The 24,951-nt window shown below is 43.1% G+C and overlaps 1 protein-coding gene across 1 annotated transcript in view; it reads right to left on the bottom strand.

The window, feature by feature from the left end:
• LOC129817604 (collagen alpha-1(XII) chain-like) overlaps positions 1-24,951 on the bottom strand; it is a 107,013-nt gene that overhangs the window by 9,535 nt on the left and 72,527 nt on the right. The window contains exons 42-70 of the mRNA XM_055873031.1: positions 24,425-24,554; positions 23,896-24,035; positions 23,009-23,138; positions 22,501-22,640; positions 22,252-22,381; positions 21,858-21,997; positions 21,558-21,687; positions 21,295-21,434; positions 20,971-21,100; positions 19,443-19,585; positions 17,840-17,969; positions 16,694-16,836; positions 15,876-16,005; positions 15,128-15,247; positions 14,650-14,802; positions 14,356-14,472; positions 13,001-13,153; positions 12,837-12,911; positions 11,710-11,849; positions 11,405-11,528; positions 10,954-11,097; positions 10,342-10,506; positions 10,171-10,209; positions 9,848-9,986; positions 8,338-8,480; positions 7,627-7,736; positions 2,154-2,312; positions 1,786-1,863; positions 52-138 (exon numbers count right to left, since the gene is read on the bottom strand). Of these exons, the coding sequence (XP_055729006.1) occupies positions 52-138; positions 1,786-1,863; positions 2,154-2,312; positions 7,627-7,736; positions 8,338-8,480; positions 9,848-9,986; positions 10,171-10,209; positions 10,342-10,506; positions 10,954-11,097; positions 11,405-11,528; positions 11,710-11,849; positions 12,837-12,911; positions 13,001-13,153; positions 14,356-14,472; positions 14,650-14,802; positions 15,128-15,247; positions 15,876-16,005; positions 16,694-16,836; positions 17,840-17,969; positions 19,443-19,585; positions 20,971-21,100; positions 21,295-21,434; positions 21,558-21,687; positions 21,858-21,997; positions 22,252-22,381; positions 22,501-22,640; positions 23,009-23,138; positions 23,896-24,035; positions 24,425-24,554 (3,702 nt within the window). The remainder of the gene's footprint in view (positions 1-51; positions 139-1,785; positions 1,864-2,153; positions 2,313-7,626; positions 7,737-8,337; positions 8,481-9,847; positions 9,987-10,170; positions 10,210-10,341; positions 10,507-10,953; positions 11,098-11,404; positions 11,529-11,709; positions 11,850-12,836; positions 12,912-13,000; positions 13,154-14,355; positions 14,473-14,649; positions 14,803-15,127; positions 15,248-15,875; positions 16,006-16,693; positions 16,837-17,839; positions 17,970-19,442; positions 19,586-20,970; positions 21,101-21,294; positions 21,435-21,557; positions 21,688-21,857; positions 21,998-22,251; positions 22,382-22,500; positions 22,641-23,008; positions 23,139-23,895; positions 24,036-24,424; positions 24,555-24,951) is intronic.

Below are 24,951 nucleotides of genomic sequence, written 5' to 3'. Positions count from 1 at the left end.
AGCCTAGGTAATAGGGTGCCGTTTGAGATGTAGCTGTAGAGGATGTCTTACCACTGCCCCTTGTGGTCCCTGGGGTCCTGTGCTCTCTGAGGTGCATGTGCAGGCTTTGGGGAGGGACGGGCACTTGGACTCCTCTCTCTGATAGGGAAAGGAAACAGACAGGCACAGGAGTTGGCCAAAAACACAGACCCAGTTCTCTGTGAGTCTGCAGAGATGCTGATTAAGCTGCAGGTAACCCGCTCAGCCAGTCTCATGTACGTAGAATTACAGACTTCCTGACTGTAAGTTTCTCTGGGTAAGAGCATCTGCTAAATTACTGAATGGTAATGTAAATGTAAACAGAGGCAGGGTCAGGAGGTTACAGGATAATATGGCTTATTTGGAATGATTAGATGGTATTAGTACCAGTAGTACTGTACATGTCAAGACTATACAACAGATGAAGTACATGCTCTCTAGTTGACAGCAATATTTCACTAGAACAGCTCAATCAGACAGCTGTGTTGCATGCAACGATCCTGTGGCAATGGACATCATGAGCTCCCAGCAAGCCAATTGTTGAAAAGCCCTACCCACAAGACATGAAACAAATAAAAAATGTAACATTCTGGGTGTCCAACCAACAGTGATCGTGGGGCTCTTGAAATAAAAGCTGCTTTTACTTGTTGAAACAGAGGCGGGTTTATGGATAACTCTGGTGGGACAAAAGTGAGAAAGCCGAGGTCGAACAGGGGCTTTGAGGCATAGGACCCAGGGTCAAAACACCAGAGCCTGCCGTACAGTACATTAAAAGGATCGCGTGAAACGTGTAACAAGAGTTGTTGTTGACAATGTCTTCATAGCTCGGCACTGTTTGTTGAAGTCCGTTCATAGTTGTGATGCCTTTACAGTCGATAGCCATTACTTCTCCACCTAATGGCGAGGCTCTGGGGAAACTGGGCAGGGTAACTGCAAATCAGTGACATACACTACTTGACAAAAGGCGTTTGAAGCTGCAGATGGGCTATTTAAACAATTATAGCACGGCCTAATTCATGTGCTTCACAAACATCCCATGGGAGCCTTCCAAGAGTTGTTATAATTTAAGAAGAAAAAACAGGTGGCTTAAAGTCTTCCTGTTCTATATAGACTGAATGACTTTCCTTTCCGCTGTCAGAAATGTACTTTGTACTGAGGCACGTTTACATTCAACGATGTCTTTGACATATTAGATAGGACAACTGCATAGGGGTGGTAGAGTCAAGTTCTAATCATGCAATGCTTCGCTGCTATCACTTTTCCATAGGTTAAGTGAAATGTACTGAGCTCGCTATCTGCACACTAGTTGACCATTGGGAAAATCAGATTTCTTCTTCATGTGTTCAGGATTATGTAAGTATGTCCTTAAGAGATGTGGGATGGGTATGCATTGTTTCCTGCAATGTTAAAAGATGAGACAAGCAATAAGCATTAGAAGCATGTGTCTAATATGCACGTGCACAAACACACACACGGATGCACACACACACACACAGATGCTCAACAGGAGAACTAAGGAGATGGGTCAGTGAAAATGTTAACAGACTGCTCAGAGCTTGCTTTGCGTCTGTTAAGTTGTACTGCCCGCCTCTCCCCTCCAGGGAGGTCCAGATGTAGGGTGAAGTTGTCCCTAGACACTGATCTGGGATTAATTTTGCATTTCCCCCACTAATGGGCTACGGTTAGGATAGGGGCAGAGGAAGCTGATCCTAGATCTGTACCTAGGGAAAACTTCAGCGGAGGTCCACTGAGGCTGCTCTTACTCACCATAGATGGAAGGTCACAGCATCTGTCTCTGCTCGTCCAGCCCAGGGTGCACACAATATCAAACATCTGGAGCTGGAACTGTGGAGCAAGAAAAAAAGTTAAACAGTGTTAGTTACATGTGTCTTTGATACTTCCTTGTCATCCAAAAATACCAACTAAGAGCATGCAGACAGAGAGCCCACAGAGAATCCGATAAGGATAACTGAGGCACACTCCACTTGGGGTAAACTATGTTGGAGACAGTACGCTTCAAGGCTTCCTCCTGTCATTACAGCACTCAGATACACAGGGGTACTATAACTGACTTGCTTGTAGCCTGCTAGGGCAGTAGGTCCATACGCTTTGACGTTGTATGACAGTTCACTTACAGTTGCACTTTTCCCCTTGGAGCCAGTGGACTTGGACATTTTGCCTAGGACTTGATAGCCGTCCATGGACGTGTTTCCAGCTTCCTTAATCTCCTTGTCCGCCACCTCTTGGCAGTCGAGGTTCAGCTTGACTTTGGTGGGGGAAACAAGGAGGTGGAGCTGCAGACAGAAAAGATTGAGAGTTGTTACATTCTTCGTCCAGGACATACTTTCGTCTAGGACCATCTGCTTTCTATCTTGAAACTCTGCAAATCATTGGGTTATCTGGGGTTGACAACAGAGCGCAGAGAGACACAGGGTGTATGTGGATGTGTTATTTCCTCTCCTTGATGTGGTGTTCACTGATAGCCTCCAAAAGAGGTAGACCAGAGAAAAATAAATAGCTAACAGAAAAATAAATAGCTAACACTAAATTCTAAGAATGTACAGTGTCCTAAAAGTTTTCTCAGGATAAGATACATGGTTCTGGTTCAAAAAGTAATTTGTACTAATGTATTAACTGTTAATTACATATATTAGTCATATAGCATGTAATATCATCAGTAAAATTAATCTGGTGTGGTAAAACACAGCAGGAAATACCAGATCAGATGTTTTCAGCAAAAAATGCTTGCTCAATAATTTATAGAGCACCGTCATCCATTCATCTCTCTCATTTACTTGTGGTGATGGGGTTAAAGTGTATGTGGTGTACACCAAGGATGAGTCTTTCCACCGCTATGTTTCACAGAGTCAATGTATGCATTATGGTGCTATTCCTTACTCTGGTCAACCTCACATCTTCTGATGATGTAGTTTTGTGGTGTGCCATAAGAGGTGCTCCCTTTTATTCTCTCCCTCTATTGCCAAGAGGCTAGCTGCTGTTCTGTGGAGTTCACTCACATTCTTACTTAGCAGGCAACATGCTACTGTACCAAGCCATGGAGTCAGTCCCAGAGATTTGGCAACCACATGCGGTTTCATTCATTGTGGTCAATATCGTTGGAAATGTATAGCTATGTTTTGCAAACCACTAGCGGAGGAAGCTTCTATCTCAGGATTCTTCTGGGAGAGCGAGCAGACAGACAGTGGAGCACGCTCAACAATTTATGGAAACTGTGAGTCTGTTTTGGACAGAGAGAGGGTAAATAAGGTAAATATATACCCTAAGAAAGCAACTTGGAGAAATGATCAACTCCACTCGAGGAAATTACATCATCAGACGGCTATACAGTCTCAGACAGTCTCCAGTTCAGTTTAAGCCCAGTTAACACACAACGTTCTGAGAAACAGATGTTTCTTAGCGCTTGGTGAGAGCGTGGTTATCCTATGGTTATTTTACATACAACCTTCCCACAACTTTCCGGGAATGGTTTAGGATAGTTGCTTGGCTTTGAAACATTCTCAGCACAGTTAAGGAACTTCACAAAAAAACTTTATTTAGTTAGTATTTCATTACTTTAACAGAGGGTTTCCTACATGTTCAAACATGGTTACATTTCATTTTAATGTTGGTAATGTTCTATGAACGTTCTCCAACTGGTTAGATATTGGGGATGTTCTCAAATAGTTTAAAGAATGTGTTATTCTGTGGCAATTTCAGTATGTCATCATAGCGTTTCCTACAGGTTTACTCATGGTTCTATTTAAAGTCAGGTTCTCAAATTCTTCTGAGAACATTAAGAAAATGTTCCAATGTTGTAAGAATGTTATTTAAAAACAATTAAATCAAATCCACAAGAAAACTTTAGTAACGTTCAGAGAAAGTTGTAAGAATGTCTAGCTCTGAGTTAGACCCAGCTATTCAAACAGAGCAATAATACAAATCTCTTTGTGACCAATGAAAAATCTGACCGTTTAACCTGCAGAAAAGAGATGCCAAGAAGCTATAATGACCAAAAGGTAAACCCTTGGTCAAGGTTTCCCTGTCTTGGTAAAAACGTGGTGTGCAGCAAGCAGCATAGTTAAAGATGACATTCCCTCTAAGCTCACTGACGTGACGGTCACGTTTCAGATGTTGGGGTTTCCCTTGTCCTCCGGTCAGTCACTGGGACAGATTACACAGCACCTCCCTATGCCAGACCTTCTACCGTTCAAGTATGATTATGTCCTCTCTCTCTCGGACCTCATGCTCACCATTGTCTAAAGCATATTAGCCTCTTCATACATACGTCTTGAGGGTTCTCTACCCATTTGGACTATATACTGTACAGATGTAAGAGCATAATTTGAGCCAATTTACTAGGGCATGAAAATAATTAATTGACATTTTTGTAGGGATGATACAGGGAAAATCAAGTCTGAAATTTCTAAGTGGAAATTTCAAACTTCAGAAGCCTTTTTAAACCTAAAATACACTACATGTTTTAAATGTTCTGCATTGCAGGAAAGTTCTCCTGCAACAGGGTGATCAAATTAAGATCCTACATCTGTATGGTTTTCCTTTTGTTCATTGACTCAAGCTTCCATGACATCCACATGCCTTTGTTTGAGTATTGTTTGGTATGATAGGCATAAGACTGTTATTGTATTTTCCAAACACAAGACAATGGTTTTCGATAATTAATTAAACTTTTGATACGTTCATGTTGAATGATGAAAAGCAGAGTCGAGCTGTCAGGGTATGTCAACACTAATTTATCATCTTTATGGACATGAATATTTGCATGATTCCTAACAACTATCGATCATGGTCTAAGTAACTGCTTTAGAGTTTGAATCCTGTGGATCTGCTAAACTTACCTAATCTCGGTTGAAAGAGAGGGTTACTGGTGAGAGAACCAAGCCCTCAAACTGTCATCCGAGAAGGGCATCTAGAGAAGGTTTATACAGTAGTAGCAGTGAGTTATTTTTTTTTACTGGTTGATAGAATGGAATTGTATTTCAACCAAATATACCCACAGGAGGCTCTGAATTCCTTTAGAATCCTCATAGGATTTGTCCTGTTGAGTAGAGCACGTCTGTTAAACCCATTTTAGGGAGTTTTGGATCGTCGCCGGTAACTCTTACCTGACTGATTAGATCGAGGTAAATCAGCCTTGCGGTGAAGCAGTGCAACCCGGCTGTTTAAAAGCCCATAGCCTTCCTCAGCATACAACACCTTCATAATCCTGCCAGAGATGGCTAAAAAAAACAAATCAGGACATCAATCAAATAAGGGAGTGAGAGTCTGGGTTCAAGCTAACCTGTCTAAATCATGTTTGTTTATGCTGCATATGCTGGCAGCAGGGATGGAGAAGTGTATTCTACAAGTCAACAGCTCTGTAACTATTGGTCATCTGCCTCTTAAAAAGATGTGCATTTTGCCACTCTGCAAAAGAACATCTCAACCGCTCCACTGACAGAGGGGAAATTACACTAATCAATCCCAGCTCATTACGGTCTGTTTGTATGTCTGTCTGTCTGACTGTCTGTATGACTGGGAGAGTCACTGTGAGAAGTGTGGTTGAGGTCCTGTCCCCAGTGAGAGCAGTAAACCGCCTAGTCTCCTGTCATGTGCCATCTATTAAAGGAGACATGACAGGCTTTGCCATTGGTTAAACTTATCAGCAGAGCTAACTCTAGGTCTTCCTTTCCAGTGGCGGTTCTCATGAGAACCAGTTTCATCATATCGCTTGATGGTTTTTGCGACTGCACAAAGTTCTTGAAATTTTCCGGACTGACTGACCTTCATGTTAAAGTAATGATGGACTGTCGTTTCTCTTTGCTCATTTGAGCTGTTCTTGCCATAATATGGACTTGGTCTTTTACCAAATAGGGCTATCTTCTGTATACCAACCCTACCTTAAGAAGGAAAGAAATTCCACAAATGTACTTTTAACAAGGGAATTGAGATGCATTCCAACCTCATGAGGATGGTTGGGAGAGTGCCAAGAGTGTGCAGGGCTGTCATCAGGGCAGGCGGTGACTACTTTGAGGAATCTCGGATTTTGAGTATATTTTGATTTGTTTAGCACTTTTTTGGTTACTGCAAGGTTCCATATGTGTTGTTTCGTGGTATTGATGTCTTCGCTATTATTCTACAATGTAGAGGGTGGTAGAAGTGGTGAGGGACCCTGGAATGAGTGTGGTGTGTCCAAAGTAGGTGTGTCCAAACTTTTGACTGGTACTGTATTTCTTAAATCCATTCTTTCACTTTTAGATTTGTGTGTATTGTTGTGAATTGTTAGATACTACTGCACTGTTGGACCAATAAAATACAGCATGTACACAACCAGATACAGCATGTACACAACCGTGCTGGAACACTGGGACAGATACAGCATATAGGCCTACACAACCCTGCTGGAACACTGGGTAAACCCAAGAACAGAGTCACCCCCCCAACAGCAGCAGCAAGAATTCCCCTGTGTTTAGCTACCAGAGGCAACAGAGGCAATACTAGGCCTGCCTCCAACATCCAGGCAGAGAAAATGCAGCATTGCCAAAAAGGAAAGAGAAAGAGAGAGAGAGAGAAAGAGTGAGTGTGAGAAAGAGGCAGACAGAGAAAACCTCCCGCTAGCCTCGCATTCCACTGCCTCTCTGATGTAATTGTTTAATAGCAATAGCAGTGACCCAATATTTTCCAGACTCGCGCGCCAGCAGTGACTAGCAGTGCCTTTTAATGGTCTCCCCAAAAAGACTTATAGATTCTAGTGAAAATGTGCAATAGGGTTGTCCACACCACCATCCCCTGCAGTACGTCATTTCCACAGCCCCCATGAGTACCCTGCTCTGACCTTATGGTGAAGGACGCATTCCCGCTGTTAGAAACATTCCAGTAAGTAACAGAGGGGAGTGCTTCCCTATAGCTCTTAATACACAGACAGTCTACTACTCTATGCCTATAGTCTTTAGTGGTCTCTCTTCCTTTAGGCTACAACTCAGTGACTGAACTTAATGCTAATCCAAGTGATCAAATATGGCAACACCACAGATGTCTCTGCCCCACTAGTTCCTCTTGGAAACCAACCACCCAGGAAGTAGAATTTCTTACAGCTCCAACGTATGTGGAGTTGGACCTGGACCAAACATGACCACTTCAGCTTAGCATGAACATGAACCAGCCATGTGATTAGCTTTAATGTCCAAAGAAACTGCTACAAGATCAATTGCCACTTTTATCTCTTGATTACTTTGAGAGATATTGATTACCATCAATAACAACAATCCGTGCATCATGTGACATTGGGGTTTTTACAATTTACAGTAAAAGACCATCTGTTTGATTAAGCAGACATTGTTTTGCAGCACACATGTCTGTAGCTGTGTCGGAGGTACACCTCCTGTAACATATAACATATTTGGAATGCCAGGCATCCCTTCTCAGTGTCTGTATATCCTCGGGACATGCCAAGCTTACCGCAAGAACAAAGGTGCCAGCTGTGATTGATGTACCACACCTCCAGTCTTAGTTGCCAGGCCCAGAACGTTATATAATCCAGCCATTTACTTCACTACACCCAGTATATTCCTCCAATCCCAACAGTCACGCAGACAAGCAGTCAGTGTTTACCTTGTGGAAGCTTCCATGGAAGATTCTCTTCACTTGATCATTGTCGAATGTGACCCTCTGGATCTCCCCCCTCGTATCCTTGTTATAATACGATATAGTTTGGCTAGAAGCTGAAAAGAGAAAAACACAATTAGAGAGAGAAAGAAAGAGGTTAAAGATAGGTCTCCAACATCACATTAGGACTTGGTGTCATGCAAAGCTCCTAAACTAGAAACAGGACTCCCCCATCATCAATGGATAGTTTATCAGAAAGCACAAACAGATATGCTTTGTGATAGCTACAACATAAAACAGCATGGTTGGGGCTTTATAAAGGCCAGCTGAAGCTAGCTAGTACAGGATGTTGGATGAGGCTGCGTGTGGTTACTGAGGGAGACCAATGCAGCCCTGGGCTCTGGAGCCCATTACAATCCATTCACTGATCCCATGAGAGGATATCAGACAGAACCACAGAACGATATCTACAGCTGCTGGATATCTTCTCCTCACAGAACACTACTTCATCCTTCCTCTATGCAGCATCCCAAATGGCACCCTATTCCATATGTAGTGCACTTCTTCAACCAGGGCCCACTATGTAGGGAATACGGTGCCATTTTGGATGCAGCCCCAGAAACTTCTTGTAACCTATTACTGTAACCCTGCACCCTCAACCCCTTCAAATCCACAACCGCAACCATTCAGCACAAGTCAGAGGCTGGAATGCCTTACGATCGATGGTGACCCCGACTTCAGGCTTGTCGTCCTTGGTGGACACCTGCCAGATGTCGAAGGCCTCAGTGGGTGTGTCCGGGAGAAGACGGAACATCATGATGATGGTATAGGAGTGAGGTAGTCCGTCAGGGTGGATCTCTCTGTTCAAACCCCCACGCAACACCAACAATTAGACTGACCATTCAAAAACTACAAAATCAACTCACCATCAATATTCAGTATATATGTGATGGGATGTATAGACATTATGGACAGTATATGGATATCTGAAGAATACGTGGATAGAATAGCATATGTACAGAAATAGTTCAATAGGATTTCACTACAATACAGTACAGTATATACATATGAAATGGGTAAAACTGTATTACCATATGTTTATGTAGCACTGTGATGGATGAATTTGTTCCTTTGAGTAAAAAACAGAGGTAAAACTATGTGGAATGTTAAGCTGACCGGGGATATTTGATAGGCCTACTGTGCAGCTGATAAAGCGTTTAGAGATGTATGATGTAGGAGATAGACAGTGGAGTTGGATGTCTCTGAGCTACGTGGGCTGAGTGAAATCAACAGTATGCCAGAACTTCAGATTGAACAATATGCCAGAACTTCAGATCACTGCTTAACACTTAACAGGATGTCGTAAATCTATTGACCTAGTTTAGAGGGGAATGGGGTCTAACAGTCTGTCTGAACATAGTTGGGCAAGACGTGTCATGTTAGCGGCCTGGGCTATATCCAAGTGCCAAACATACGTTTATACAGTTTTTACATGGTGGAAAGGGCCCACAAAAAAGTAACGTTCGAAAACATATAATTTCTTAATGGTTGCCTCCCTGCATTGACCTCCATCTCCTCAGTCTTCCTCCACTTGAGCGTAGACAAACTTTCAGTCTGAGAATATCATTATAATCTGAACAAACAGTATTAGGGTTGCGAAATTACAGCAACTTTCCCCAAATTCCTTGGTTTTACAGTTTTTACAGTGGAGTTGGAAAAAAAGTATTGATGTTTTTATTCTACAGATCAAATGCTTCTCTAGGTGCTGCTTTCCTTCAAAAGTCAATCAAGCCATGACAAGGTCAGCCACAGCATATGGAATGATTAGGGAACATATTAACAAATCGTGCTCAGCTAAGTATGGTTTTGAGCTAATGTTTTCCAGCATCTTTCTCTGAGGGCATTTTAATGACATGTAATTCACTAGAGATCCACAGCAAGTGCTGGCAGGTTTTGTGCTGCAACTCAATTATCCCTTAAATCCATTAGCTCAGAAAAGCAGCGCAGACATACAACCACAAGATGTAGAATTGACCAATCCAAGCCAGAGACGATGGTAGAGTTGCAAAATTTGGTCAACTTTCACAAAATGCCTAGGTTATCCAGAAATTTTGGTTGGATTATTATTCCCTGCTGATTCCGGGAATTCTCAAACCTTGAATAACTGGGAATTTTGGGGGGAAATACCAGAATTTTCTAATCCAAGACAATGGTATCTCAGACTCACGTGGTGGGCTGGGTCAGGAAGGAGTTCTTATGGAGTCTATAGGCTGTGTGGCTGTTGAAGGAACCAGGTTCCATAGACACTCCCTTGATATAGCCATAGGTCTTCTCTGTCAGGTTGAATGCCTCCAGCATCCTGAAGCCTAGAACACAAGGTAAATAAGTCTTATTAAGATCTTGGAGGTTCTAGGAAGTTCTAGGACGTTCTAAGAAATTCTAAGAAATTCTAGAAATTCCTCATATACAATAATGAGGAAATAATGCATGCTGTTTTTGCAGTTGGTTCTAATTTGGGATGCACATAATTAATCATCTGAGCATACGTACCAGGTGATGTGAATCCATTTAGGTAGATCAGGGGACAAGCTGTGAAGATAATATCAAAGATTAGCAACAGTTTAATTTGTTTCTAGATTATTTTCATGGGAGATAAAGTATTTAGCAGTTAGCGATTAATTTTAGTGTTATCCAAAATAAAAAAGACCCCAAAAAGCTCACATGATGTTGCGGTTTCGCAAATGAAGGTCACAAGGTTGTCTTGGATAGTTGCAAAGGCATCGAAGTCGTCCACAACGAAGATGTGCCTGTCGCTTGGCTTGCTCCCAATGTTCTGCAGCTCAGCATAATCCACATCGGCAACACCAACCACAAACACACTGTAACCTGGAGGAGGAACATGTTCACACTTAAGCAATAAGGCCCGAGCAGGTGTGTTATATATATGGCCAATATACCACGGCTAAGGGCTGGTCTTATGCGCGACGCAACGCGGAGTGCCTGGACACAGCCCTTAGCCGTGGTATATTGGCCATATACCTCAAAGCCCCAAGGTGCCTTATTGCTATTATAAACTGGTTACCAACGTAATTAGAGCAGTAAAAATGTATGTTTTGTCATACCGGTGGTATACGACCTGATATACCATGGCTGATATACCATGGAAACACCCAATTTATAAACTAACATAGCCATGGCTATGTGTATTGGTGATTCTAATAAGTTACAGATTGTAGATACTTCAATGGCAACATAAACAACACAAACAACACACTCGTTGTGATTGACGGTTTGACTGGAAGATTCCTGTTCAACAAACTCAGTAACCCTTACCAGCATGCTGCAGTGCAGCAGCGCTTTTCTTCACCTCATCCTGAGAACGACCGTCTGTGACAGCTACCACAACCTTGGGGACATTCCTCCTCATTCCATTTTCAGACGTAAATACCTTCTCCTTGACATGCTTCAGAGCAACACCTGATCAAGAGCAAAGAAAGGTCAATGAAAATGTCAATTTAATTAGTGTGATATCGGATAACTTTGAATAGACAACAATGTCTATTTAGTGGATGGATCTATAAAGAATAAGCATGTTTGGCCTGAATGTTAGTCTGTTTGTGCCATAATGCCAACTCCTTGTCACTCATTATCATGCCAGTGACAGTAATGGATTTGGTAAGAGCAGACACAGATCTGGGACCAGGCTCATGGAACGTGTTGGTGTCATTGTAACGTTTACAACCTGAGACTAGTTGGTGGGTGCTGGGTTTGGGAAGAGACTCACCGGTCTTAGTGTTTCCTCCTCTGTACTGAATGAGCTGTAGAGCAGCGAGACCGCTGCCCTTGTCCGAGTAAGAGTTCAGCCTGAACTCTGTCTTTGCTTCGTCGCTGTACTGAACGAACGACACCTGTTTCCAAAGTAAACAGACATGAGCATTACGAGGAGTTGTAGTATGATGTCATAGCGTACCTGGTATTCTATGTGGTATGTTATGCTAAAACTATCAGCTATCACCAAGTTGACTAACAATTATAGTCTTAAAAGCATATTGTAACACGATTTATACCTCTATTTACAGCACTACACACCTGCATTCCTGTCGATCCAATGACGTCGAAGGCTCCAATCATGCTGAAGACGAACTGCACCACTTTCCGGAAGTTCTCTTCCCCGATACTCCACGAGCCGTCGATAAGAAACACCACATCTGCCTTGGCACCTTTGCACACTGATGCAGAATAAAAACAACTCAATGAACTGCACTACATAGATTCCATGGCAGGCCGCAGACTCTGAGCTGCCTGGAACACCAGGCATCAGAAAGAGAGTGGGCAACCTCGAAAGAAAAAAAACGTCTGCAGGAATCTCAAAAACAAAACCATCGAGGAAAACAATGACATAATGAAGTTGTACATAGCAATTATTGGTTTAATTGATCATACTTTCCTGAAAAAAACGATCAAAACAAGAAACATTTGGTCACCATGAGGGCTGGAAATGAACTGCTCTTTAATGGCTTTCTCGCTTAGTACAAAAAAAGTAGTTGGCAAAACAAAAGATAATGTCTGCCTGATGTGGTAGAGCACATTTTTTTTATCTCTCGCAATCCCCTTCCTCCAAGTCTGAGTCCATAAACAAGTTTTACACAATATCTTATCAAACAAACAGCTTCTTTGGACACCTAGGTTATTCATTAGTCAATGGGTGTGTTCCATTGAAAACCCCTGGGGGTCTGTGTGGACCATGTGGCAGCCATTAGTTTAATAACTGGCACTAACACTAACTCTGATCTAGAGGAAGTCTGCAGGTCTCTGCTTCTGCCAAATAATGAGATGTTGAGGGTTTTGCATATTCTCTAAACTTGCCTTTTTATTACTTTCACCTAATGGCACTAAAAACACACACAAATAAAACCATTCTGATGGCACTAAATACACACACAAATAAAACCATTCTGATGTCTTTTAAGCTGACAGCTGGTTTGAAGCTTAAATATTCCATAGCATTGGTAGATGCAGTGCTGTGTGGTTCTGTGTGGTTCTGTATGGTTCTGTGTGGTTCTGTGTGGCTCTGTATGGTTATGTGTGGTTCTGTATGGTTCTGTGTGGTTCAGTGTGGTTATGATTGGTTCTGTTGGGTTATGATTGGTTCTGTGTGGTTCTGTGTGGTTCTGTGGCTTTATGGATGGGGTGGATATGGTGCCATTTCTGCTTACCTGCCCATGCAGGGGGGATGGTAGGAGGTGGTGGAGGAGTGGGGGGTTGTGTTGGCGCTTCAGTAGGCTTGACCACTTTGACAAAGAGACAACAATAAGTAAAAATAGGCAAGAATTCACAAAACAACACTTAAAGTAACATTTTGAAGACTTTAGATACTCACGGGTTCTCTCCTTGGTGCTGACTCCGGGGCCCTCCAAGTTGGGGGTCTGAACGAACACGGTGGCGCTGTAGAGAGCGTCCGGGGAGAGACCCTCGAAGCAGTACTGGCTCTGAGCTGCAGTGATGGTGATCTCCTGCTGACCTTTACTGGAGGCTAGACAGAGACAGCACAAAGAGAAATATGAGACATGTAGACATATGTTGAGAAGAGAAACATGTTGACATGTGTTGACTGCCGAGGCTGCTGCCTGAAACGTTGCTCCTCATAAAATTCATAGGTCTTCTCTGAGTACGCAAACCAGAGTTAATGCCATTCAGCTGGGGTTATTTGACAGTTCTGCGGTTAAACAATAATGTCAAAATACATGTAATATCTGTGTTATCACTCTACACATGTAATTCAATATGAATTGTTTTGGGGGAAATGCAGACATATTTTGAGAATGTTTTTTGGGGGGTCAAATGAACCATGAGACCAAGACAATGGCCTTATAAAGTAGAATTATCCCCCCATTCACCTCTCCTAGGCTGACTCCTTTCTGCTTAAGGCTCCCATAGTCATTGCTTAGTCATTTTTGGTCAGAGACGTTTGCCATGATCCTCGCTCCTCCACCACTGTTTGCATTCCTCTTCAGACAAACCATTGCCTCTGTCTATGTCTGATGCATCTTTAAAAGGTTGCTAGCTTCTCAAAACTTGGGGACTGTTTACCTTCGGGGAGTGCTTTCTGCAGCAGCTGTCTTTCTCACACAAGCAAAGACGGCTTTAGTTTGGAAATGTGTCATGGGTAATGACTATCAAGTCAATATTTAAATCCTTGCGATACTGCTTCCTATTTTTAACAGTTTATACCCCGGTTCTATGTGTGAATATGAAACAGATTGATTCAAAAGCAGACAGTAATTAAAAGGATGTCATCTTTTCAGTCAGAGATACAATTCAAATTTGGTGGACGTATGCTTTCAGAAAACGCCACATCATGCATTCTCCTTCGAGGGATAAACACAGGGGAGGGCTAAGGATAAACAGTCGTGTGAATGTCTAGATTCAATCTCAACACGCAGCACAGTGCCATTTCAATGTTCTGAACACAGAAGAGGGTGTGGCTCTGATCCGTGGAGGATCTATAGCATCTCTGACTAGTGACTGACTAATACATCATGTGTTGATGTCCCTTCAACATTCTCCTTGTGGCTTAAGACTTTTTACATAAAAGGAACCATATACTCAATTGGAATGCAGCAATTTTTCAGGGTAGAAAAAGTGTCTCATCTATCCAAGCTTAAAGGTGAAATCTGCTATTAATGTTTGGATGAAACAGGAATTCAGGATTATGGCTTTAAGATTAAGACTTACGGTCCAGAGGGTTGAGCTTGATCCTGTAGGAAGTGGCAGCCCTGTGAGGACTCCACTTGATGCAGAACTTGTCGAAGCCAACGTTGTAGGTCTCGATGTTGGTGACGTTCAGGTAGACTGTGGAGCAGAACACAAGAAGAAGAGATCAGACTGACTTCAAGACTGAGGCTACAGTGGACCCTGGTCAAAAGTAATGCACTATGTAGGGAATTTGGTGCTATTTGGGACTAAGCATGTCTTCAGGTTGGCATTGATGTTCAAGCAAGGTGATATTTCTGTTATTCAAACACATACGTGTTGTTCCCTGTCCTTCGAGGGCCCCGCTCATGCCAGCCCCATACTGGGCAAACACTTTGACATCGTAGGTGGTGCCAGGGAGCAGGTTCTGGAGGGTGTATGAGGTCACGTCACCCACAAATACGTCCAAGCTCTTACTCTGATCTTCTTCTGCAGGCAAAACACAACGCAAACTCTACGTTACAACAGCAACACTACAACACAAACTCGTACGGAGAGGAGAGGAGCGGTCTGATCTAATCATCTCATTTGAAATGTAAGGTGTGATTTCATGAAAATTATTCTGCATCATTACTTGTTCATTGTTGTTAATAAACTTTGGCTTTGTACTAAAAAGTGTGGTTGGTTGATATGGACAATGAAATATAAAACCCTGCATGACAAAGCATGATATTGAGAAGTCTTGTAACTCTGGGTGTTATGGGTCCCTTCTCATGACTGCACAGGCGTGGCCCAGAGTCTGACGTCATCTCACCCGCAGGTGTGTAGACCAGCTTGTATCCGAGCACTGGAGACGGCGAGGGGTCCCAGGCCACACGGAAGCGGGTGTACCACTCATCTGAGACGCGCAGGCTCAAGGGCTCCAGCAGGCCGACTATAACAGAGGCAGAGCACCAGCAGAGAGAGCAGACACATGTCAACATTCAATCAGTCACGGCAATTACGGCCAACAACAAGTGAGGCCATGACCCCATTTCCAGAATAGCTAGCCCCCAATGCAGTAAGTCACCACATTACCACAGCATATCCTGGGCTCCAAGTCTACAGCAGGCACTGTTGTTTTTCCTCCTCCTCAGTTTATAAAGACTATTATGAGTAATACATGTATTTAGACTGGATAGATTTTTTCATAGTCTTGCTGAGGGAGCTGAACTGGGTAGTGGGTAGGTTGGTTTGCGTGGGTGGTGACAACCCATTGGAGCGAGGCCCATCCACAGTGGTGCTTCTTTTAAAGCCAAGAAATAAAGTTTCTATTGTTTGTGTATCTCGGGGCAATTGTTCACCAGTCGTTGAGCTTTCCCAGTTGCCTCTACTGTTAATCTTCCCAACTCTTCAAAATGATTTTTTTTGGAATCGGTATGGTATGGCTCTTGTAAGTATTTTCCAGTTCTCACTCCCAGCTCAGTTCATCAGGCTTGGAAATTCTGTCCCTCTAGCTAGACCGTCAGGTGTACAGTATACTAGACTGAACACTTCCTGCACACTTTTCCTAACTGCGTTACCTGTGCGTCCGGGCCCGATCAGAGATGGCCCTGCTCCATCAGCATAGATGGCTTCAACAGTTATGCTGTAGGGAGTGTCAGGAAGCAGGTTCTGCAGGATGGCATTGTTTCTGTTGCCAGGAACAACCGTCTGTGAGGAATGGTACCACAGAGAACTTAGTCAGTTCATTAAAAAAGGAACATAATTATGGAATTACTTTTGGAAGCTATGCACTAATTCTAGGCTTGCAGCAGAGAGCAAAAAGAATGCAATTAATGAAAGTTCCCTGTCCTCATGGAACACTGGAGGGTTAGCTCTCATGACCTTTCTCGTTTAGAAGCATTTGTTAAGTCACTCAATGGTTGGCTTACTAGGGAATAATTATGCAGTGCTGCTGTGCTGCCCTAAAGTGCTCCAGCTCTGTGTTTAAAGTCATTAATAATCCAACGTAATGTAACGTAATGTGTGATAATGTTGATCTAACTGAGCCTTTAATTCATCTTACTAATCAGCAGTTATTTGCTGGAGTTAACCAAACAGGCGCTGAAGTAAGACTTTGTAGGCCTACAGTGCTTTGGCAGTAGTAACACGTTGAACAGTAACTTCATGCGAGTGTGAAGGACAGTATTTGATTTGCAACTCAGACAAATATAAAAAGAGACATGTTTAGGTCATGAACTCACTCGTCCCTCGAGTAAACCTTTAAGTTCCCTGCTACGTGAAAGTCTGTCGAGAGAGACTCTGTATGTGTACCAAATGGCACCCTATTCCTTATATAGTGCACTACTTTAGGCCAGAGCCCTATGGGTGCCATATGGTATCCAACCTATGAACTCACAAACTCAGTGATGGGGTCTCCAGTGGTGGGGGCGTAGGCGATCTTGTATTGCTGCACTGGGCCCTCCGCGTGGTCCCAAACGATGGTCAGAGTGTTGGTGGTGGCATCAAACACCCGCAGGTTCCTAGGTCCAACACGGGGCACTGCAACAGCAACAGCAAAAATACTGGGTTACACTCAAACACATGTACCTAGCAACGCTGCACACCGCATGATCCTCAAAATGTTAAACAGCTGCACCATTGAGAGCATCTTGTCTGGCTGCCTCACCGCTTGGTATGACAACTGCTTGGCATCTGACCGTAAGGTGCTACAGAGGGTAGTTTGTACGGCCCAGTACATCACTGGGGACGAGCTCCCTGCCACCCAGGACCTCTATACCAGGCGGTGTCAGAGGAATGCCCAAAATTGTCATTGTCAGACTCCAGCCACCCAAGTCATAGACTTTTCTCTCTGCTACCGGAAGGCAAGAGATACCGATGCACCAAGTCTGGAACCAACAGGATCCTGAACAGCTTCTACCCCCAAGCCATAAGACTTCTAAATATTTAGTTAAATAGCTAACCAAATAACTACCCAAACTATCTGCCCTGACCATTTTTTGACTCAGCACATACGCTGTTGCTACTGTTTATAATCTATCCTGTTGCCTAATCACTTTACTTCTAGTTACTGTATATGTACATATCTACCACAATTACCTCGTACCCCTGCATATCGACTAGGTACTGGTACCCTGTGTATATAGCCAAGTTATCGTTACTCATTGTGTATTTACTATTACTTTTGTTATTACGTGTTTCTATTATTTCTAAAAAACAAAATCTCTCTGCATTGTTGGGAAGGGTCCGTAAGTAAGCATTTCACTGTTAGTCCACACCTGTTGTTTACAAAGCATGTGACATATAAAATTTGATTTGATTTGACCTAGTAACCACCACTATATATAGCTACGTGTGTGTGTGTGTGTGTGTGTGTGTGTGTGTGTGTGTGTGTGTGTGTGTGTGTGTGTGTGTGTGTGTGTGTGTGTGTGTGTGTATGCACTTGAATGTAGACTATAGTATAAGCAAATATGTGTGGAAGCATTAGTAACAATCATGAGTCAGTAGTATCAATGTAAACAACAAAGTTGGATTCAGGTCTCACATGTTTTGCCGTCTCCCTTCACTGGTGAACCCTCCCCATCGGCATACAGAGCCAGGACACTGATCGAGTACGGCGTGTCGGGAATGAGCGAGTCCAGGAACGCGTTGTTGATGTTTCCCGGGACCAGGACCTTTGGAAAGGTCATAAGACATAGATCACAATGATGGTTTCCCAGAGAGGAAGATTGTTTTGCATCCCAAATGGAAACCTATTCCCTATTTAGAGCACTACGTTAGTATAGAGCGTCATTTGGGATGCATCATGGAAGAAGGATTCTTATTCAAATGACCTTTTTCATGCATTACATACTGCTCTGGCACTGCTAACGTACATAATGAGCTCACTGTTAATCCATGCTAGAGTCTTCTTGGAGGGAGCCTAGTGCCAAAGGTTAACATGAAGTACTAACAAAGCCCTGAAGAGGTTTAAAACGCTAAACAAATACATGAATTTAGCTAAGAAGTGATTGATAAACAAATGAGTGTTATGAAGCATCCATCGTCTGGTAAATGCAAAGACGTAACCAACACCACGAGACCGGTGCTCTGTCATTGGACAGGCCTCAACGTGTACTGTATCTATCTCACCCCTGTTTCTAACAACAGTGGGGCCCAGTCTCATCATATCACCAGGGTCACCACTGTCACTAAGCAGCACATTATCTATTAACTTGTCTGGGGGACAGCCATTAAATCATGCTAATTACCTTCATCTAAAGCTTATCTGAGGATTTAACTGAAAATCTCATAGTTGAAAGAGTGATGGACAAGACATGCAGGTAGCTGAGGTATATAATAAAGTATATTTCCTGTGAAAAACACTCATAAGGCTGTCCTCCTTACAAAATGGAGCCTGATTGAGAATAGACAGGAGGTTAGCTGAGCTAGCGAACGCTTTGGTAAAAAACAATCTGTCTCTTAGCATGAGGCATTTATAAGGCCTACTGCTGCATCAAAGAACATTCCAATAAAAACAGCCTCATTATCGTCCAACCAAGGCCAAAACATCAAACGTTACAATTTTCATCTATGTCTATCGCAGATGTGCATGTGCACATTTTCCAAACTGCTAGTGGTACAGTAAAAGCTGTTTGTAGGCCAATTAGCTCTATCTTTCTCCTGTAATCCAAGATATGTGTATCGCATCGGTGCATAAAATCAATGCTGATAGACAGAGAATTAAAAGCCAAAAAGTCTGGATTTCCCCATTAGCCTAATGAACACCAACCTCATTGCTAAGGGAATACCATCTGTGGAGCTTCTAAACAGACTTCCTAACAAACTCTTCGAGTCAGGGTTTTCGATATCTTCATCAAACGTAGAACCCAGCAACCCTACTCTACACTTTTATTGCTTAAGTGGACTTCACCTTTCCCTCTGACTGGTCTGAGCAGGGAGAGTAAGCGGTTGAGTGAACGTGCCTCCCCTCTTAATATAATGACAGGCTCTGGTTAACAGTGGAGAGAGATCGTTTGTAAGTCCCAAATGGCACCCTATTCCCTATATAGTGCATTGCTTTTCACCAGAGTCCTATGGGCCCTAATCAAAAGTAGGGCACTACATAGGGAATAGGGTGCTATTTGGGATGCATATAGAGAACTTACTGTCTCGGCGGGTCTGTCTCCAGACAGAGGTGCGTAGACGATGCGGTACTGCTGCACCTGGCCAGAGGCGGGCTCCCAGCGCACGTTCAGGCTGTTGGTAGTGGGGTTGTAGATCTGGATGTTCTTAGGAGGGGTTCGTGGAACTGGGGGTCAAAAAGGGTCAGAGAAAGTCAAGAGAGGGGAGGGCAATTATATATACAACCTCAAAAACTCAAAACAACAACTCTGATTTTACTCTACAAACAACAACTCTGATTTGACTTTACAATGCCTTACTTAGAAGAGTACTAACTAAGTGAAGATACCACAAGAAAATGTGAGAATTAATAGACTGCTATGTTTGGATGTAGCTCAGTAAAACAGGATGGTTGGATGATTGGATGTAGCTCAGTAAAAAAAGGGGGGAGGTAAGTAGTCTCTAGTAACCAAGTGATTTTATAGTGTCTATGTGAAGAGAATGTACAGAGAAGTTGCACCGTTTGGGTTTATGCAAAAGCCTCTTAACTTCACTTTTAAACTAAAACAGATGTGCATATTCCTCTGGCATTCAGCACGTTAGCCCATTAAAGATTAGATGCAGTATGTAGACTCAGACCCAGCCACCTTATTCATAAGTAAAAACATTCCAAATAGAACCTGTTTATCCAACAGCGAGGTTCATTCTATATGAAACACATGCATATGGTGTGTTTAGGAAGACTAGTCTGTCAAACATAGAGTATCTTCCCATTTGTACGGACATCAGAGCGCATCAAATATGAGTCAACGATCATAAATCTGTGTCTCTGTCTCAAGACTGACAAGGACTTAGCGAGTATAAATAGAATGCTTGACTCCCATTGAACATTTTGGTCTTAGCCATGCACAAGCCCCTGTGGAAGCCCCTGTGGAATCATTATGCACCATATGTTCTGTAATACTGATATGCTCCGCTGGAATCACAGCATTCCAATTCACTTCACTTGGATGGATTTCTGCTGACTGCACATGGCAAACCATTTGAGCAGAAACAACATCGATGCACACAGCAGGGTATTAAAAAGAACAGACACTGGCAGGGCAACATATTATTATTATTGTTATTATTCTTGTTATTGTTATTATTATTCTTGTTATTAGTGTTATTGTTTTGTTATTATTGTTATTATTCTTGTTATTATTAGTGGTATTATTGTTGTTGTTATTATTATTGTTATGGTGAGATAAACTACACCTTTGTTCCATCTAAACGTTATGGGGGAGGGGGGTTGTGCAAATGCTATCTGGTTCAGAGATTTCAATACAACATTTTCTATTTCCACTCAGTTTTGTTAAATGTTGACCTCACCAACAATGTTTTCCTATGAGGGTATCTATTATTCTGAGACCTATCTACCTATCTACCGGTATCTTGATATCTTCAAACTTTGGAAAAACCAAACAGGCTCCAAATTTGAAGTGCCACTGAATCAAACCAACTGAAAAGAGCACGTCTTTATCCCGATGAAAACAAAATGGATGATTGTAATTTTGTCAGTTGATAACTTACGCGTCTTTCCAGTCTCTGACTGGCGCAGTCCCTCTCCCTCGGGGTAGACGGGGACCACGGTGACAGTGTACAGCGTGTCTGAGAGAAGGTTCCTTAGGATGGTGTTGGTGGTGCCACCAGACACTTGCTCCTGTTCACAGAGAGGTGTTTGACTTGCATTATCAGTGTTTAAACCATAGATGCTATAGCATCCATATTAGGAAGTCGTCAGATTTTAGGTATATAAATTCCTAATATGGATGCCGTAGTCGACTCAAATCTGATTGGTCAAGAGATACCCTGTGCAGCATCAGAAGTTAAGGCATGGATAGTTGGTGGTCTTACCATGTCCTCGGCTCCGCCAGAGGCAGGAACGTAGAAGAGGCGGTACTGACGCACGTTGCCCTCCGCTGGCTCCCAGCGCACCTTGAGGGAGCTAGTAGAGGGGTCGGTGACCTGCAGGTTCTTCACCCCACCCAACGCCTCTGACAAGACACAAAACAACAAGTTTAGCATCAAATCACGTATTCTATTTTGTAACTCTTTTTTTTCTTCTTCACTGTACTCATTGTCCCTGTATTGTCTGTTTTTTTTCAGTCATGACGTACTTGTCTTTCCATTTTCAGAATTTCTCTTCCCTTCAATATCGCCGTACATAGGCACCAATGTCACCTTGTACTCTGTGTCTGGCACAAGGTTCCTCAGAACGGTGTTGGTTGACATCCCAGAAACCATAGTCTGTGAAAAGGTGTCATCAGATTAGCAAAAATGTTAAGTAAAACCACCCTAATAAAGAGGTAGCTTAATCAAGTATTCAACCTACATGTTTATAGTGTTCAAAGTGATCAGTTATGTGAGTCTTCAAATATCGCTTCTATACCGTATGAGACAAAGTGTTGTTTTTGTACCTTAAGTTCAGGTCCTCCTGCTAGCGGGGCGTAGATGACAGTGTACTGGCGCACGTCCCCCTCCGCTGGCTCCCAGCGTACCCTCAGGGAGTTTGTTGTGGGGTCAGTCACCTGCAGGTTCTTCACTCCACCCAGAGGCTCTGAGGAAGAAGAAGATACACATCAACATCATTCCAAGTAAATGTCAACGCTAATGTTCTTAAGCCGTTATTGAGTCAAATCTATTCTGATATGGAATCACACAACTGTAATATGGGATATGGAAGCTTGTAGCTGTCAAAAAGCTGTCATTTCAAAATGAAACATTTTGACAGGTATATGCTTCCATAGTGCTTCCATAGTGTTAGAGTATGAGGTTCATGAGCTAAAGTAAGTACTGAAATGCTTCACTCACTTGTCTTTCCCATCTCAGACTGCAGTATGCCCTCCACGTCTGGGTAGACTGGGACAACAGACACGTTGTATTGGGTATCAGACTCCAGGTTACGCAGGATAAGGTTGGTGGTGCCCCCTGAGACTTGTTCCTGTTCAGGGCAAAGTGAAGATCAATGTTAGCACTGTATGACAATTACACAACTTGATTATAATGTAAACATGACTGGGTTGACAGTAAAAGGGATGGAGAGATGAATAGGATACATACCATTTGCTCCATCCCATCTGGCTGGGCCACGTAGAAGACCTTGTAGTTGCGCACGTTACCGACAGCTGGGTCCCAGCGAACAGACAGACTGTTGATGGTGGGGTCAATGACCTTCATGTTCTTCACTCCACCCAAAGGATCTGAGGCAGAGGATACAATGTTATAGCATCACACTTACTGTATTGTACGAGCTGCCAATACCTAAGTAGCAGACACATTTTGTTTTTAAGAAGAAAATATATATGTTTTTATCGTCACATACACCCGATAGGTGCAATGAAATGTGTTGTTTTACAGGGTCAGCCATAGTAGTAAGGCCCCCCATGCGCTAATTAGGGATAAGTGCCTTGCTCAAGGGCACATTGACCAATTTTTCACCTTGTCGGCTCAGGTATTCGAACAAGCAATCATTTGGTTACTCTAACCACTTGGCTACCTGCCACCCTTATCATTTAATTTCACCCTGTCATTTCAACTCATTTAATTTCCCTCTCTCATTTCAACCCACTTGTCTTTCCATTCTGAGACCTAGAGAGACCCTCCATCTCATGGTAGACAGGCACCACTGTCACAGTGTATTCCGTATCTGGATTGAGTTCCTTCAGAACAGTGGTGGTCGTTGTTCCAGACACCTGGTCCTGTTCAAGAAAGAAGAAGATAGAATATCAGTCAGAATCAGAAAGCCATGTTGACTAGCTTCAGGGGAATACACCAGCAGAAAGCCATGTTGACTAGCTTCAGGGGAATACACCAGCAGAAAGCCATGTTGACTAGCTTCGGGGGAATACACCAGCAGTAAGCCATGTTGACTAGCTTCAGGGGAATACACCAGCAGAAAGCCATGTTGACTAGCTTCAGGGGAATACACCAGCAGTAAGCCATGTTGACTAGCTTCAGGGGAATACACCAGCAGAAAGCCATGTTGACTAGCTTCAGGGGAGAACACCAGCAGAAAGCCATGTTGACTAGCTTCAGGGGAATACACCAGCAGAAAGCCATGTTGACTAGCTTCAGGGGAATACACCAGCAGAAATTCATGTTGACTAGCTTCAGGGGAAACCACCAGCAGTAAGCCATGTTGACTAGCTTCAGGGGAATACACCAGCAGAAAGCCATGTTGACTAGCTTCAGGGGAATACACCAGCAGAAAGCCATGTTGACTAGCTTCAGGGTAATACACCAGCAGAAAGTCATGTTGACTAGCTTCAGGGGAATACACCAGCAGAAAGCCATGTTGACTAGCTTCATGGGAATACACCAGTCGAGGCTTGTGTCACTTTAAATCAAAGGATGGGTTCATTGTAATGGATTTCACCCTCCACAAGCCTCCACTGGAGTAGGCCATTCTCAGAAAATTAGGAGGGGTGTTATGTTGGTGAGACTACCAGGACATACCACTTCCTGCTCTCCGCCTGCAGTTGGGATGTAGACAATGATGTACTCGCGCACTTTCCCCTCAGCTGCATCCCAGCGCACTTTCAGGGTGCTGGTGGTGGGTTCAATGACCTGCAGGTTCTTCACGAAGCCCAGGGGCTCTGAGCACCAAGAGAAAACAGAGTAGCTTAGCCATCACTTTGATTTGAAAACCATGATGTAGATTGTATGTCTGCAGATGAGCTAATATATTCATCTCTTTCACTGTACAATTTTCCATCTGTCCCATTATCTGATTTTAATGTCTATTCTAGAATGCCCTTCTGATTGGCTAGAAGGGCATTTTAGATTGGACATTAAAACCAGATAACGGAACAGTTGGGAAAGATATCGGGACAGTTGGGAAAGATAACGGGACAGTTGGAAAAGATATTCGGACACCTTGTAATCATGATGCAAAATGTACCTACATATGCAGACTGTGCTTGCTACAAAGTTACAGAAAGATATTGTATTCAACAAAGCTGTGGTATAAGTCATCGTTACTCACTTGTTGTCCCATCCTTGGCCTGGGTCTGCCCATCCCCCTCGGGGTACACTGGCAGAACAGTCACTGTGTACTGTGTGTTAGGTGAGAGGCTCTTCAGAATTGTGGTGGTTGTGCTCTCTGAGACTTGCTCCTACAAAGTAGAGCGAGATGGTGTCTCACCAAAAGAAGCTCCAACAGACATACAGGAACACTATGGCTGCCACCCAAAAGACACCCTATTCCTCACATAGAGCACTACTTCTGACCTCAGCTGGTTAAAAGTAGTGCACTATATAAGGAATAGGGTGCCATTTTGGATGCAGATGGTATTTCATACACCAGATCCACAAGATAAGGCCCATGTACCACAGTTGTTCTATGGTCTGTAAAACTACATGAACTACAGCTTCTACTGGTCCAGTTCATCTCCCTTCTGTGGAGTTTATTTTGATGTGAGGTTTGATTGAGAGTGAGAGCTATGGCATACACCACACGGAACAGGCCAATTCTACACAGATAAACCAAACAGTGCCTTAGAGGATTTTGTT

Source organism: Salvelinus fontinalis, chromosome 20 (assembly GCF_029448725.1).
Source record: "Salvelinus fontinalis isolate EN_2023a chromosome 20, ASM2944872v1, whole genome shotgun sequence".
Lineage (NCBI taxonomy): Eukaryota > Metazoa > Chordata > Actinopteri > Salmoniformes > Salmonidae > Salvelinus > Salvelinus fontinalis.
The sequence above is the reverse complement of the archived record's forward strand: the minus strand, read 5'-3'. Positions and strand labels throughout refer to the sequence as shown.